Source organism: Lampetra planeri, chromosome 3 (genome assembly GCF_965212315.1).
Source record: "Lampetra planeri chromosome 3, kcLamPlan1.2.h2, whole genome shotgun sequence".
NCBI classification, from domain to species: Eukaryota; Metazoa; Chordata; class Hyperoartia; order Petromyzontiformes; family Petromyzontidae; genus Lampetra; species Lampetra planeri.
Window position 1 is genome coordinate 25,225,066 of NC_136109.1, and position 14,343 is coordinate 25,239,408.

General features: G+C 46.9%; 1 protein-coding gene across 1 annotated transcript in view; it reads left to right on the plus strand.

Annotated features, from left to right (window-relative positions):
- Nucleotides 1–435: 435 nt before the first annotated feature.
- LOC144717142 (A disintegrin and metalloproteinase with thrombospondin motifs 7-like) overlaps nucleotides 436–14,343 on the plus strand; it is a 94,462-nt gene continuing 80,554 nt past the window's right edge. The window contains exons 1-2 of the mRNA XM_078592452.1: nucleotides 436–1,237; nucleotides 2,716–3,173. Of these exons, the coding sequence (XP_078448578.1) occupies nucleotides 1,087–1,237; nucleotides 2,716–3,173 (609 nt within the window). The 5' untranslated portion in view covers nucleotides 436–1,086. The remainder of the gene's footprint in view (nucleotides 1,238–2,715; nucleotides 3,174–14,343) is intronic.

Consider the following 14,343-nt stretch of genomic DNA (forward strand, 5'->3'; position numbering starts at 1 on the left):
GTGCTAAAAAAAACACTCCAAAGGGAATGAAAATATTCAGATCGGATTCTGCCGCTGTGTTTTTTTTCTCGACCCCCACCTCCCATCCGTCGGTATTACATGACGTCTGGCTTGTTAAGTTGGGCCAACTCGAACCGCAGACTGCACACACACACAGCCAAAGCCCTTCCCCAAGCCCAGCCCTGTTCTTCCCTTCCAAACAAACACACACCAGCTGCGGATTGCTCCGTTTCACAAAGCGGCACATTGAGGCTCCGAGCCTCCCAAAACATAAAGGGCACGCAAACCCCTCTCCCCTACCTCCTCCCCTCCCACACAAACGGCCACGCAAGCTCAACCCACTCACAAACAGCGCTCGCTCTCTTGATTTGTCCAGCCGCAACTCTGTTCTCGGCACACACCCCTTGGTCTTCTCCTCCCCCCAACCCCCGGGTCCCGACTGACTGACGCCCTTCAGACAGCCACACTTATTAAACTTTTACTCTGTGGGTCTCGGGGCGACGTGCATAACTGCTTTTCAGAGTCTCGCAGAGAGAGAGAGAGCCACCACCCCCGACATTCACCACCCCACCTCCAAGCAAGTCTGGCTCGTCTGGGTTATTTTAAGTTCGCTGCGTGAAAAAATTGTGGTCTGGCAAGAGACCTGATTCACGGAGCTCACTTAATTAGTCTGGGAGTTCGGTTTGGGGGTTGCGCCCGTCAAGCCTCTGTGTGTGCAGACCGTCTCAAACAGGAGATTCATCAGAGCCGCCGGGAAGGCGGAGAAGAAGAGGAGGCAGCAGCAGCAGGAGCAGCAGCGGCGGCGGTCGTTGTTGAACTTTTGAAAACAAAGACTGCTCACGCCATCCACCACCCCGCTCCGCTCCGCAAACCCAGCCACCCGAAACCCCACACCACTGCTCATCTAACATTGCCCCCCCCCCCACACCCACACACACACTTTCCCTCGTTGCATCGAGAGACCGACCGGCGGCAGCTGTTTTGTTTCCGGGCCGACCGACCGAGCGGACGGACGGACGGACGGTCAAAAGGAGAACCGTGACCGGCGAAAGGACACCCGAGGGAGGGTCACGCGCACCCGCAGGCATGCGGCCCGCGGGTCCCCGAGCTCACGAGACCGTCATGCCGCTGGTCGTGGCCCTTCTGGTCGCCCTGGGTGTCGGGGCGTTCGCTGCAGGTGACCTCCCCGACAGCCACCCCTGGGACTCGGCCGACGCGACCTCGAGCCCAGGAGCAGGTGTGCCCCCCCCCACCCACCTTTGACCCTCGCGGAAACTCCGTGTGCGTTCTGGATTGAGGTGCGTGCGTGCGTTGCGTGCGAGCTGACCGCCTGCAGTATGTGTGGAGTTTGCGTGTCTTCTCTCCCCGTGGTCGCGTGGATTTTTTTTTTTCTCCGGGTCCCACCGGTTTTTCCCCTCCGCACTTAGAATCAATTAGAGTGTCTTGCTACTGCTGTTAATGTCCACGTGATGAGCCCACTTCGTTGAGCTATCATTTGTGGCCAGGTCGCTTCTGAAAAAAGAGCTGTGTAGCTCAGTGGGGGTCTTACCTGGTGAAATAACAAATATGTATGCGTGCTTTTCTTGTACTGTGATAGCAGTTCCCTTGTTTCTCTGTTAGTTTTTACTTAGGATGTGGGAGCGACTCCTCACGAGGCGGCTGTGGGGAGTTAATAATGGACTTGTCATGGCACTCCGATAGCACCGAGCATCACGGGACACTGAGATGCTGGATATCTAATCCGGGCAGCCACCTGTGTGATTAGCCTGGCTCTCAAGTGCGTTGACAAGTCTCAGTGCTGCCACTGCAAAGAAAGCACACGAATTGTTTCTGGCTCTGAGGGTAAAAGTTTACAAGGTGTATATGAACTTTGGAATGCCAAATTACCAGGTAGTACAGATTTACGTATATTGGCATTGCTATATGTGTTTAGTTTTCTGCTGTGTATGTTTTGTATTACTTACTGGTCAGTCATGGACATAGAGTGAAATATCTGTCACGTTTGTCAAGCGACAAGTCAAATTGTTAGATGTGGGAAAACGTTAAATCAGGGGACTGCTGGAATTGTGTCAACGGGGAATGTTTTTGAGACTTTAAAATGTGGTTTTAAATATAGAAAAATGCCGAGAGTTGGAATGTCATGAGGTTTCCTGTTATTGAGAACCAGCTATTTGAGACAACAACTACAAAACGCATGGAAACATAAATAAACGTAGAGCCAACTCACGTAACCTTAACAATAAATAATGAAAAAGTAGATTTTTTTTATCTGTAAAATAACCACTGCATACTTCAAATAACATAAAAGCATTTTATCAACAAAATTACAATAATTAAACAACATTGCAAGTATCCTCTATCGTTGCCAGAATTATGAATAGGCATTGGCCAGCACTGGTGCCGTGCTGCATCATGATATGTATGTTGAACTTCTTTCACACCGTACATAGCCAACCTCACTAATCGGAGGTACGGTGCAAGGTCAACAATCTAAACACAAAAAACAGTTATCAAGAAATTAGTTTTCAATCTCGATTATTTAACAGTGCATAGCTCCAGTGGCTTCCTAATATCGGAAGAAACAGCGTTCCAGACGGCCGCAGAAGCGCATCTGAAAGTGCGCGATGCGGCAATCGTCTTTGTTCTTTGCCTGTTGTTGACATCGTTAATCACAGCGCAACATTTCCCCTTCGCCCGCTCTCATTTCTCCTTCAGCGGCGCTGGGCGACTACGAGATCGTCCACCCTGTCCGCGTTGCCGCCTCGGGCTCCTTCCTGTCCCGCCGCGTGAGCCACCACGCCCGGCCACCCCACAACCGCAGCCCGCAGCGCCGGCACGCGCCCTCCGGCGATCAGCCAGCCGGCACGGACCTCCCAAACCCGCCGAGCCTGCCGAAACCCCCGGAGCCTCCGTCGGTCTTCTACAACCTGAGCGTGGGCGGGCAGCACCTCCACCTGCGTCTGGAGCTTAACCAAGGCCTGCTTGCGCCCGGGTTCCTGCTGGAGCGCCGGCTGGACGGGAGAACGGGGGGCCCGGCTGGCGTCATGACGAACCGGTCTGCGAGGGTCAGCCTGGAGCGGCCCCGCAAGGGGAACACGTGCCACTTCTTAGGCCGGGTGCTGGAGGGAGGCAAGGAATTGGGCCACGCCGCCATCAGCACCTGCACTGGCCTGGTAACGTGGCGTGTTAAGTGCATACTTGAATCTGTATGTGCAGAGCAATTAATCCATAATAGAGGTTTTTTGGGTTAGATTGCGTAAATGTATAAATGTGTCGTAAAAACCCGCCACCACCCGACACGGCCAACTAGTAAGGGTTGTCACGTAAGCAGAACGTGGCCAATTCGTCACTAGTACAGCACACCGGTGTGTTGGAGAGCCAAGCCACAACATTACAATCTGGCTGTCGCCTGATGAAGCTAGTTGTAATTACTGGCCTACGCGTTAAACAGAGCGTGGTGGGGGTTTGCTTTAGCTACTCCGGTTTCTTCCCATCATCATAATCAGCCATGATGCAACTATCTACCTCGCTCCTGCACACAAGGCGATTTCATCGTTCCCTGCTTAAACAAATGCTGCTGGAAAATTTTTGTATGCAAGGTTCATTTTCCAATGGAGTTAAATGTTGTTTGATTAAATATTTACGTGGTAAAACACAGTATCGTTTATTCGTCCAGTTGCATTAAATAGCCTTATGACTTATACATATTCTGTTAGCGTAATGCCGCGGTTTTCTCTGACCTCGTTAGTTTTGTTCCACATGCAAAAACAATATTATCGTTTAGAAATCTGAAAACGGGACCCACTTGAAAAAAAACCCCTGGAAGGCTCCGTGAGGTTTTTCTGGATTAAGCAGTCATATTATTATCATCTCATCACTCCGTTAATGAATCCCCCGCCTCTACGTGATGTTTATTCATTACCTTGTACAATATAGGTTAATCCAAGCAAACATATCAATGCTCTTTGATCCTTTATACTTAAAGTAGCTAAACGGTAAGCTCGGTCCCTTTATTTAATGCAAAACACACAACATAATTTCCATATGAATGATTTATTATTGAGTTATCAATGGGGAGAGGTTTGCCCAAGCTGGCATTTCACATGGCCAGTGATGCCTTCGAGCAGAGGAAATTCTAATTTGGCTCTAGACAGCGGATGAGTTTAATTGGTTTGCGGGGCCAGACAGCACAACGATCTGATCCGCAGACTGTAGCAGGGCACCACTCAATACACCGTGGATTTATAAAGAATCAAAGTGCAATTGCATCTCGAGGATGCTATGCGACAGAGAGCGGAGCGACAGGTCAAGGGGAGGTGGGTGACCGTGCGACCGGGAAAATGTAACAGATGTTCTCTTCACGTTAACGGGATGTGTAGAGCAGAGGGATTTTGTGTAAACGATGGTCAAAACACGTTGCTATGTAATCAGAATAACGGCAGCAACAACATAAATCCACAGCCCTTTGCAAATCTGCTGCAAAGTATGGACGTCCAAATTCTTTCGCACCGCGCGTAGCCAACCATGCGAATCGGAGGTGCCGTGTTGGTCTCTGAAGTTTTTGACCGTGCTTCACCCAAGCTGGTCAGTGTGGGCTGGTGAAGGAAGGAGGAGGAGAGGTGACCAGAACCGATTCTGATATCTCCTGTCACCGTTAGTTGGAAATTGAGCTCAAACAAGTATAACCCGTAAAAACAAAGTTTTTCACTATAAATCCTTTATATGCGTGGCGGCTAGAGTCCTCTCGTCCTCTGGCTTGAGATGGTTGCCACCTATGGGTCAGATGATTGTCTGGCAGCATTAAACAATTGGTAATTAAATATAAAAAAAAAATTCCCTAAACAGTGTAAAATTTTGGAAATATTTTTTCACGAAAATGCATTGTCACGCACAACGAGTCTGTGTGCAAAATGTCAGCTCGATTGAATCACGGGAAGTGGGTTAAAAAACAACCAAAAAATTTGCACGGTCCTAAGCAAGCAAGCGAACTTAATATAAAGGATTTAATAAGAGATTGGTTCCATGGTAGAGCATGTATATCAAACACTATTTATTGATCCCGGAAAGTTTCACTGAGTCTTAGGTGGACACTGAATTTTGATGCTTGGCCAATTCCATTTGTGAGTACTGTAATTGGCTTGTGGGAGGAAACCGGAGTACCCGGAGAAACATCACACATATTAGGAGGTAGCACTCAATGCCTTGCACAGATAGATTTAAGAATCCATTGCTGCATCGCCTACTCCTGATTACGTATCCGCCCAAGGGTACGTACGAGACGTGGTATTCCCCGGGCAGTCGACCACACACAAGTACTCACCAGGCCCTACAACCTGCTTAGCTTTCTAGATCCGATGAGCTCGGGCGCATTCACAGTGATTTTATTTTCCGCGACCAATGTGGTTGGCACGACCGCCAATGGCTGAGTTAATAAGGGTTTTGAAGGGTGCAATTTACGCCTACGAATCAAAGCTTAAAAGACCCAGACCCCCCCCGACTGAGGCGGAACTCTCTCAAGGATTAATTTTCGGCAGGAGTGGCATTTCCTCTCCTGGGTCGGTCTAAACAAGGGGCTACGGCACTCGTTTCATGTTCATCAGAAAGGAGGGGGGGGGTGACCGCCCACTGAGCCGAGGGCATCAGGAGGAGGTCTGTGTTGGTCTGGCAATAACGAGAGAGATGTAGAGGCACAGCCAATGCGTGCAGCCCTTTGGATCGAGGCTCAGAAATGAGGAGGGGCTTGTTTGACTTTGATTCCCGAACTTCAGATGTGTTCGCACGAGGAGGGGGGCATCTTTTGATAGCAGGAATCACATTTTTCTCGTTTTGCTTCACGTAGGACGTTTATTTATTTTGTATCTGTGCCTTTGTGTACTTTGCTTCAATGGTTCCAGATATGCTCCACCCTGGCTATTGCTCCATTAACCTGATGGGCTTTGTGTATTGTCCACAAGCAGCATTTTGAAGCCTCCAGGAATGACGGCACAATCTTACTCTGACTGGCCTGATACATATCAGAACGCTCCTTTTGCCAAGCACAGTGCGCTGCTGACTATTGACAGGTCCTGTTAATATATATAGGGCTGAAAGCGGAGTTTGAAATTAAACTTTTCTATTGCTTCCACATATCTCGAATGCATCTAATTTAAATTTGCATGTTATATATTCCTGAAGTGTGCCAGACCGCACCGTTTGACCAAAAGAAAAAAAACACGTATGATTGTTTTCCTCATGTTTATTTAAATTTCTTGAAAATGCAGTGCCACGGGGAGAGAAAAGATAGGCATTGTGCCAGAATGAACAAGGGGTGGGGGGGGGATCTTTGTAGACCGCCACCCGCTCCTCACCCCCAACCTCACTGCCAAGCCGCAAATATCTGGGTCAATCCCTGATACAGCGTGTCAGCTGTGTTGGTCTGTATAGTGCCACATGTCTTGATCTCAGGCCTGGCTGTCTCAACAGCCACTACCCTGGTCCCAGGAGATCCTTTAGTTACATAGAGCAACTTTCCTCGGTCATGTTTAATGTCACTCTTGCTTTTCCCAGCAGAATGGGGCTTTCTATGTACGACACTTTTTGTTCACAGAAAGCCATAACAGTCTTTGCTGATGTCCCAATGGGTCCTCGTTCAGACTGCTGCCCCTTGCTGCCCCTGTGCGGTTCTTCAAATCCAACACTTTCTCTAAATGATGAGAGAACCCATCACGACAGGAAACTGCATGCAGGATGGAAACAAACAGATTTAACAACATGCGCACAAACGTGTGATGACAATAACAATATAGATACATTTTTTTTTATATCGCGTGAATCACTCCGGTGCATCTCATGGAGTGTATTCGCAAACGGCACGGAGACACAACTCCCATCACGTGCTGCATTCCCGTTACGTGACCACCACATTGCAAGGGTGAGAGCACTGTGCATGCAATTTTGGTGGTCACATGACGTGTGTTGTGGTTCTGTGTTTCTCAAAGCCAATGTGTCCAGAGCTTCCCGTTTGCCTCGTTTCCACGGCAATCTGGGAGCGAGCTCTATTGTCCCACGAAGAGGCCAGAAATGACGCAGAGCAACTTGGCCAAGGCCCGGGTCTCTACACTCGACACGGAAATGCACAGGCATGTAACAAATACATCGATTCATTGAGTGAAACGGTATCTTATGCTTCAATTACACAGCTCTTTGAAGCCACAGGCCACATTCACCACAGTCATAACATAAGTAATTGATTCTTGAATCAAATAGTGACCCTGAACCATGACAATTCAATCACGGGGGTGGAGAATCATTTAGAGATCGAGCAATGAGGCCCATTCTTTCTGTTCCATCACGTGCTCTTCATCCGTCCCTCTCCAAACCCTCCACGGTTGAGTCATGACTGTAAATCAATTCTAAACACACGGTTAATAACGTATTTATTCAGACCCCTATTTTATGTCTCCACGTACAATATAAAATACTTTTGATTTAAAGCGTTCGTGACTGCAGGGATTCATATTCTTGGTTCTTTCGGTAAAGTCACGTAGAAGGGGAATAATAAAATAATACAAATATAAAACAATAAAAATTCCCACGACGTTTCGACTGCAACACAAGCAATCATCGTCAGGTGTGAAATCCACAGCAAGAAAATTTATAAAAAAAAAAATAATTTACAAACATAAAACAATAAACATTCTCACGACGTTTCGACTGCAACACAAGCAATCATCATCAGGTGTGAAATCCACAGCAAGAAAATTTTAAATGTATATAATATAAAATACGTTGTAGTCGTCCGCTTATTGGCTCTCCAGACAAACGCTATCCAGCAGCATCTGTTGAAGCAAGCAAACGCTGGACCAGTTTCAGCCTTCAGGGTCTGATCATCAGGCTTGCTAAACAGATGGTGTTGGGTTTCAGGTGTTATTGACAAGAGCATTTAGTGTAATACGACGTGGCTCTGTTCAACGCCAAAAGCAATTTTGGATACAAACTCATTATGTGTTATTATGGTACATTATAGGTAAGCCAATAGGAAGTCAATAGGCCGATGGACTAAAACATTTAATTTGTACGTGGACACAGAATGGAGGTCTGTTTATACGTTATTACTCGTAATTCTCCATGGCGATGCATAATGAGCTGATCGACGAAAAAATTATCAATTGCACTTTCATCATAGGCATGAGTTCGATTATAAACTGCTGCATTTTAAGTTATTTTTGAAAACTATTTTGTCCGTGTTTTTTTTTATGAACTCAGCTGGGAAGGCTGTCTTTTTTTTTGCACGGAGTTTGAAAAGCCATTTTTTTACTGAAATTCTAACTGTGTGTTGAGTTTGAAGCCATTCAGCGATATACGGGATTGCCAGGTGGATTCCAATTCTACCTCCTGCAAAAGCGCGCGCGCGCGTGTGTGTGGTGGCAATGTATAGGACAACGTTCTCACGCTCTTCCCCGTTACGCACCCAAAAAACCGTAACAAACGTCAAATCGGTGACGCTGTAAATTTGCGGCGGTGCACGAGGCGGGTTTTTCCACGCCGCGTGATGTCGCAAACGGTTGCGGACTGGCCCAGATATAAAGGTGAGTGGTTGGGCTTGAGCAGGAAGCCCGATGACCAGGTTTCTACAATCCATCGTGATCCGTACCAGCCAAAAGGGGCTGCTATGTAGACCCAGTAGCTTCGCAGTTCCCATTGGTTATGGAAACCAAGGAGTTGGTGACAAGGCTGCAGTCCGCACTGGCTCGAGTTTTTTGCATCCCACACCAGTCGAGGCTAACGATGGAGTGCAAGTGAAGTGATGGGAACAGTTCGCAGCGCGTTCAAATGCGAGAAGAGAGATGGTGGAAGGCTTGGGGAGGCCTTCATCAGCAGCGGATAGAACGTGGCTTACGATCATGAGCGGAGGCGGAGAGGGGGGGGTGAAGAAAAGATTTCCAGGCGTGTGCAGCTGGCCACATCAGGCTCCCCTCTCCACCATCACTCACCACCATCACCGCCGCCACCACGACCGCCACGAACACCCCAGTCCTCATTCTGCCGCCATGCAGCCACCGTGTGTTTACGTTAAAGAGCACTTCTGTTTGGTCTCGCCTGTTTATATATTTCCAGAACAGGGAGGAAAGCATTTTTTTCGCCTTTTTTTCCATGCAAACACGTTTCATTTTTAAACAACCGTGTCCGCGGGCTTAACAAAATATGTATTTCCGTATTGTGCGAGTGTTCCAAAAAAGTTCTGCGGGAAATTATTCCACGTGATTTGTAGTTGAAAGAAAGAACACGTTTTAAGGTCTAATGCGCATAGCACGATAAGATCACTGTTACGAGAAGCACCCTTGGGCTGCTAGACAAAGAAATACTGTAGCATTTGCAACCGCACAATGATAAAAACACGCGAAAAATAATGATGATGATGATGCGTCTGGTTTATGACCCAGTTTTATAGCCAAAGATTTGAGAGCATGGGCAGATTTAAAACAGCAAGCATTTGAGATATGTCTTACGACAACAATTAGCAATGTTTTCGGTTAATATTTTTCTCCAAAACTAGGTCCATACTTTTCTTTATGCATATACATGACTTAGCAAAAATATGAAGCGTTAAAGGTGCAGCCGTGAAATGTCTTGCTCGTACAACTGCTGACTGGAAGAGCCTCCACTCGCGGAAGCCCCAGAGAGCCCCTCTAAAGGTTATTCTGGCCTTCCCTTCCATGCTGATCAGATATCTTGAGGTGGGAGTCCACACAATTCACCCCACCACACGTGGCCTGCCCGATCATAGACTGACTGTGTCCCCATTTAAACGGTGGCGTGATGTTAACTACCTCGACTAGTATACAGGAGGTCGTGGGTTTGTCCCGACCCTGACGCCTATATCTTTGGAGTTTGCATGTCTATTTCCCTGTGGTTGCATGGATTTTTCTCAAGGTCCTCCGGTTTTTCCCTCCACGTTTAGAATCAACATGCTTTTTAGAGTATTTGGATGCTATACATTTCCACGTGATAAGCCACTTCGTTTAACTATCATTTTGCGGCCAGGTCGCTTAAAAAGAGCTATATAGCTCAGTGAGCCTTACCTGGTAAAATAAATATAGTTTAGTTTAATACCGCTGGGTGGATATGAGCGGCAGGAGATCGGACGAGCAACAAGCGTGGTAACCATCACACCACGGCAGGATCCCGCAGAATCAAAACAGGCGATGAATGCATTTTCGGGCCAGAAAAGCGCCTTCAGTTAACACGTTTTGTCGTTCCCTCTTACAAATTATTAAACTTCGCACACGTTTCGAAACGGCGCTCCCGCACGCCGTTTCCTTCATTTTCCAGTGGCACAAAAGTCGCATTTTTATTTTCTCCAAAAATGTTCCGGAGCAGGCCCATTTCCAAGCGAGAGGCAAGCAACCCCAGGGGGGAGGGGGAATATAAAAACAAATTGACGTCGTCGCTCTTTTTACAACCTTTGCTGCTGAATTGGTCTTGGTGTACTGTGAGAGGCTACCGTTGACGATGGGGCCCACAGGAGTATAGCTATGAGATGGGTTGCAGTCTATAGCCGTGATCAACCCACAATAAATCCTGCACTGGTTGCAGATTTGGTAATATCCAAATTTGGGCAACGTGTTTCTCCTTTCTTCTTCTTCCTTCTTCCCCTTTGTTATGTTAAAGTATATTTCCTCCTAACCACGTGGACGCCTACTTGGGCCGGCGCCAAGGTTGCGGGGAGCAGCGGTTGAGCAAGCCGCCTTGCAACAAAGAGTTTTTTGCTTTTCAACACAAAGGTGGGACAACTAGCTCTGTGCACTCATGGTGAGGAGCGGTTAGCGCTACGCTGCGCTACGAATCCGGCGACCCAAGTTCGTTTCCCGCTCATGCCCAACACCAGGGACGATTATCTGAACCGGTCATGGGCATCTTGTAAGTCGACTCAGCCATAAATCAGTACCCGGTGCGGTGTGTATACACATCGCCGCTCGGGAGACAAAGGCGGACGGGCGTGGTGCTGGCCACCCACTCCGTCATGTGCCGTGGCAACCTTCATAGTTGCTCGCTAACAACACTTGTACCAACAAAGTCGATGAAGGCTATACGGGGGATCTTTGTCTTGTATTCACGACTGTGAATCCGTTTGTTTTTAATTACTCAGTGACTCCTCTACTTACGAACGCGTTCGGTTCTAGAGGTCTGTTCATAAGCCGATTTGTTCGTAAGTCCAACTTTACGTCTGTCGATTACAAACATGTTGTACGGCGTGTGCATTAAGCACGGAGAACGGCTTTAAAAGTTGTATAATCTGCTGTAGATGTGGATTCCACTACTTCTTCATGTTCTGCAGATGTAGATGCCACTGCTTCTTCATGTTTTGCAGATGTAGATGCCAATGGTTCTTCATGTGGCATCTACATGACATACAAACAGGTTTGTTCGTATCTCCGTAAATTCGTAAGTCGAATAATCGTAAGTAGAGGAGTCACAGAGCGCTACTGGGGCACAAGGCAAATAAACATACTTGTGTAACTCCAGAGCATCGCCTATTAACAAGGGTAGAGCGCCGCAAAGATGACAATAAGAACAATTGCTTTGCAATAGACCTCTATCATCCAGCACTGGAGAGTGAACTTTCACGCTCTGTGAGAGAGTCCCGTGTTCCAATTCAGCTAATTACTGCAATTCAGGGTTGTGATTCATAAAGAAAAATCACGATTTAAAGCTTTCGTGACTGCAGGGATTCATCTTCTTGGTTCTTTCGGTAAAGTCACGTAGAATGGAAACAATAAAAATAATAAAATAAAACAATAAAATAATTCTCACGACGTTTCGGCCACAACGCAAGCAGCCGTCATCAGGTGAAGACCAGGTCTATTATGTTTTATTTTATTATTTTTATTGTTTCCATTCTACGTGACTGTACCGAAAGAACCAAGAAGAAAAAAGAAAAATCAATTCATGTAGCAGCCTCTAGCGGCTGCAGGGGCGATGTAAACTCGATTGCATACCGTTCGATGTGCGTATCGTGAGGTTAGAGGGTCTGCGTTAATTAAGAATCAAAGCTCATTGCGCCCCGAGTTCACTCTCAATGAGGTCATTGTGTTGCCTTCGCGGGAACAACAAGTTGAATGAGTGCGGGCTGCAGTTCCCTTTGAAAAATTTTTTTATGGCAGATACATTTTTGGAATGGCCCAAATGTTAAGCAAAACCATCTTCTTGCATTAGAGCTTTTACTCTGCATGTATGTACGTTGAACGTCTTTCGCGCCGCACGTAGCCAACCGTGCTACTCTTATGGAGTCTCCGTATATTGTTCCCTCCCTTTACAATTCAAGTAACCGGGGCAATGAGTGTTTTCTTTAAGCGCGACGAAAAGCACGACGGTTAAAACACGTGACGCTTTAACATCGCGCATATTTATAGCCACGTTTAGAGGAAGAAGAAAAACCAATCCCTACCCCAACGAAACGGCCGCACTCAATTTTTGTGGCTCGCTGTTAAACATGTTATGAACCTGAAGTTCCTTTTGCAATTTGTTTTGTAGGCTTCTAAACACCCCACCCACCACACACACACACATTGTTTAGACTACGGGGGTACATACTTTTATTTATCTTCCGAAAAGAAAAAAAATCCGATTTTATTAGTTTTTGGAAAAATATATCCGACCGGTTTATTGTGCCGCGTGTGTTGTGCGTGTGCTGCGTTTCCCGTCGTTGTTCGTGATGAAGAGCACTTGGTACGCCACGGCAGCTGGCGGTTTTGCAGGGCCCCCCTTGGCCGTGGCAACGCTCGGCACTCGCGGAGTTTGGCTTTGCGGAAAATACTGCGGATAAAAATAGGCGCGTGTGAGATATGCGAAGCGCCCGCGGGCATATAAACCGCTACGGGAGACCTTCCACTTTTGCCTTCCATCAATTTTAGGCCACAGTTGTTGGCACGTTATGCCAGGCGCGCGTTTACCCGCACCCCCGTCTGTGGGATATCGCTCTATTTTAGACCGAGCGCAAGAGTACAGCGGTTTGTGATAACGCTAACGATGGTAATACCGAGGGAAGCAAAGTTTCGGCCAAAGTGAATGAATATAGCAAATCTTCTTGGTTCTTTCGGTAAAGTCACGTAGAAGGGAAGTAATAAAATAATAAAAATAAAACATAATAAAATAATTCTCACGACGTTTCGGCCACAACGCAAGCAGCCGTCCTCAGGTGAAGAATGAAACACCACCAAGCTTGGAGCGTATATTTAAGCTGGGTTGGAGGGGGGGGAGGTGGGAAGAAGAGCGCCTTCTTCCCACCTCCAACCCAGCTTAAATATACGCTCCAAGCTTGGTGGTGTTTCATTCTTCACCTGATGACGGCTGCTTGCGTTGTGGCCGAAACGTCGTGAGAATTATCTTATTATGTTTTATTTTTTATTATTTTATTACTTCCCTTCTACGTGACTTTACCGAAAGAACCAAGAAGATGAATCCCCGCAGTCACGAAAGAAGCTTTACATCGGAATATAGCAAAGTGTGTACGAAAACGATTAACGATGTGCTTGTGTTCAATAAACGACACATGTCGCTATTTTAATGCGCGAGATGTAACGTCCCCAACGTGTGTTTCCGCAAAGCTTATTTCAGACCGCGTGTGTGTGTGTGTTAACTAAATGCGTTGCGGTGATCGTTGCGTGCGGTTGCCTTCGAAGCGATAATTTCCGCAGTGGTGCGTTATAAACAAAGTCAAGGCAACTTACAAAGGTCCCCGGGTCTCAGAGTCATGGATGTGAATGTTCTCTCATTGAGCTCCTGCAATAAAGGCTTTCCACCACCGTTGTACTGTAACCCCCTTTCACCATGTACACAAGGCTACCTTTGTCTCCCCATTACTAATGCGCATATACTGCAGCAGCAGGTACTAATTTTAGGCTGAGATGTCTCGGGGAAATTCCCAGGCTGGGTTTAAATGTCGATTTGCGAGTTGTGTTACGAATGAGTAGAAACTTTACCCTGGTTTCTGGAATCCCGAGTGCAGCGCACTCAATTGCCGCTATATCACTACCCCGCAAATAAAAAAAAAGATTAAAATGAAGATTTCCTGCACGGTATTAGGAATTCAGATTGCTGGGGCAAATTCTGTGAGCACACGAGAGGGTAATGTGGCCAGCACTATACTTGATGTTCATTCACATCCCGCACCAGATAGTTATGGTTGAGTCAACTTAGTGCAGGCCCAGCACTAATTATGATACCACTAGCTACTCGTGTTAGCCAAGGCTGTGAAAAACATTTCCAGATTGCTGTGTTCATAGTGCGGTGTGCTAACAACTACACTACTGCTTACCATTCATACACTCACAAAGGCAAATATTCCCCCGCTGTAGCCTGAAC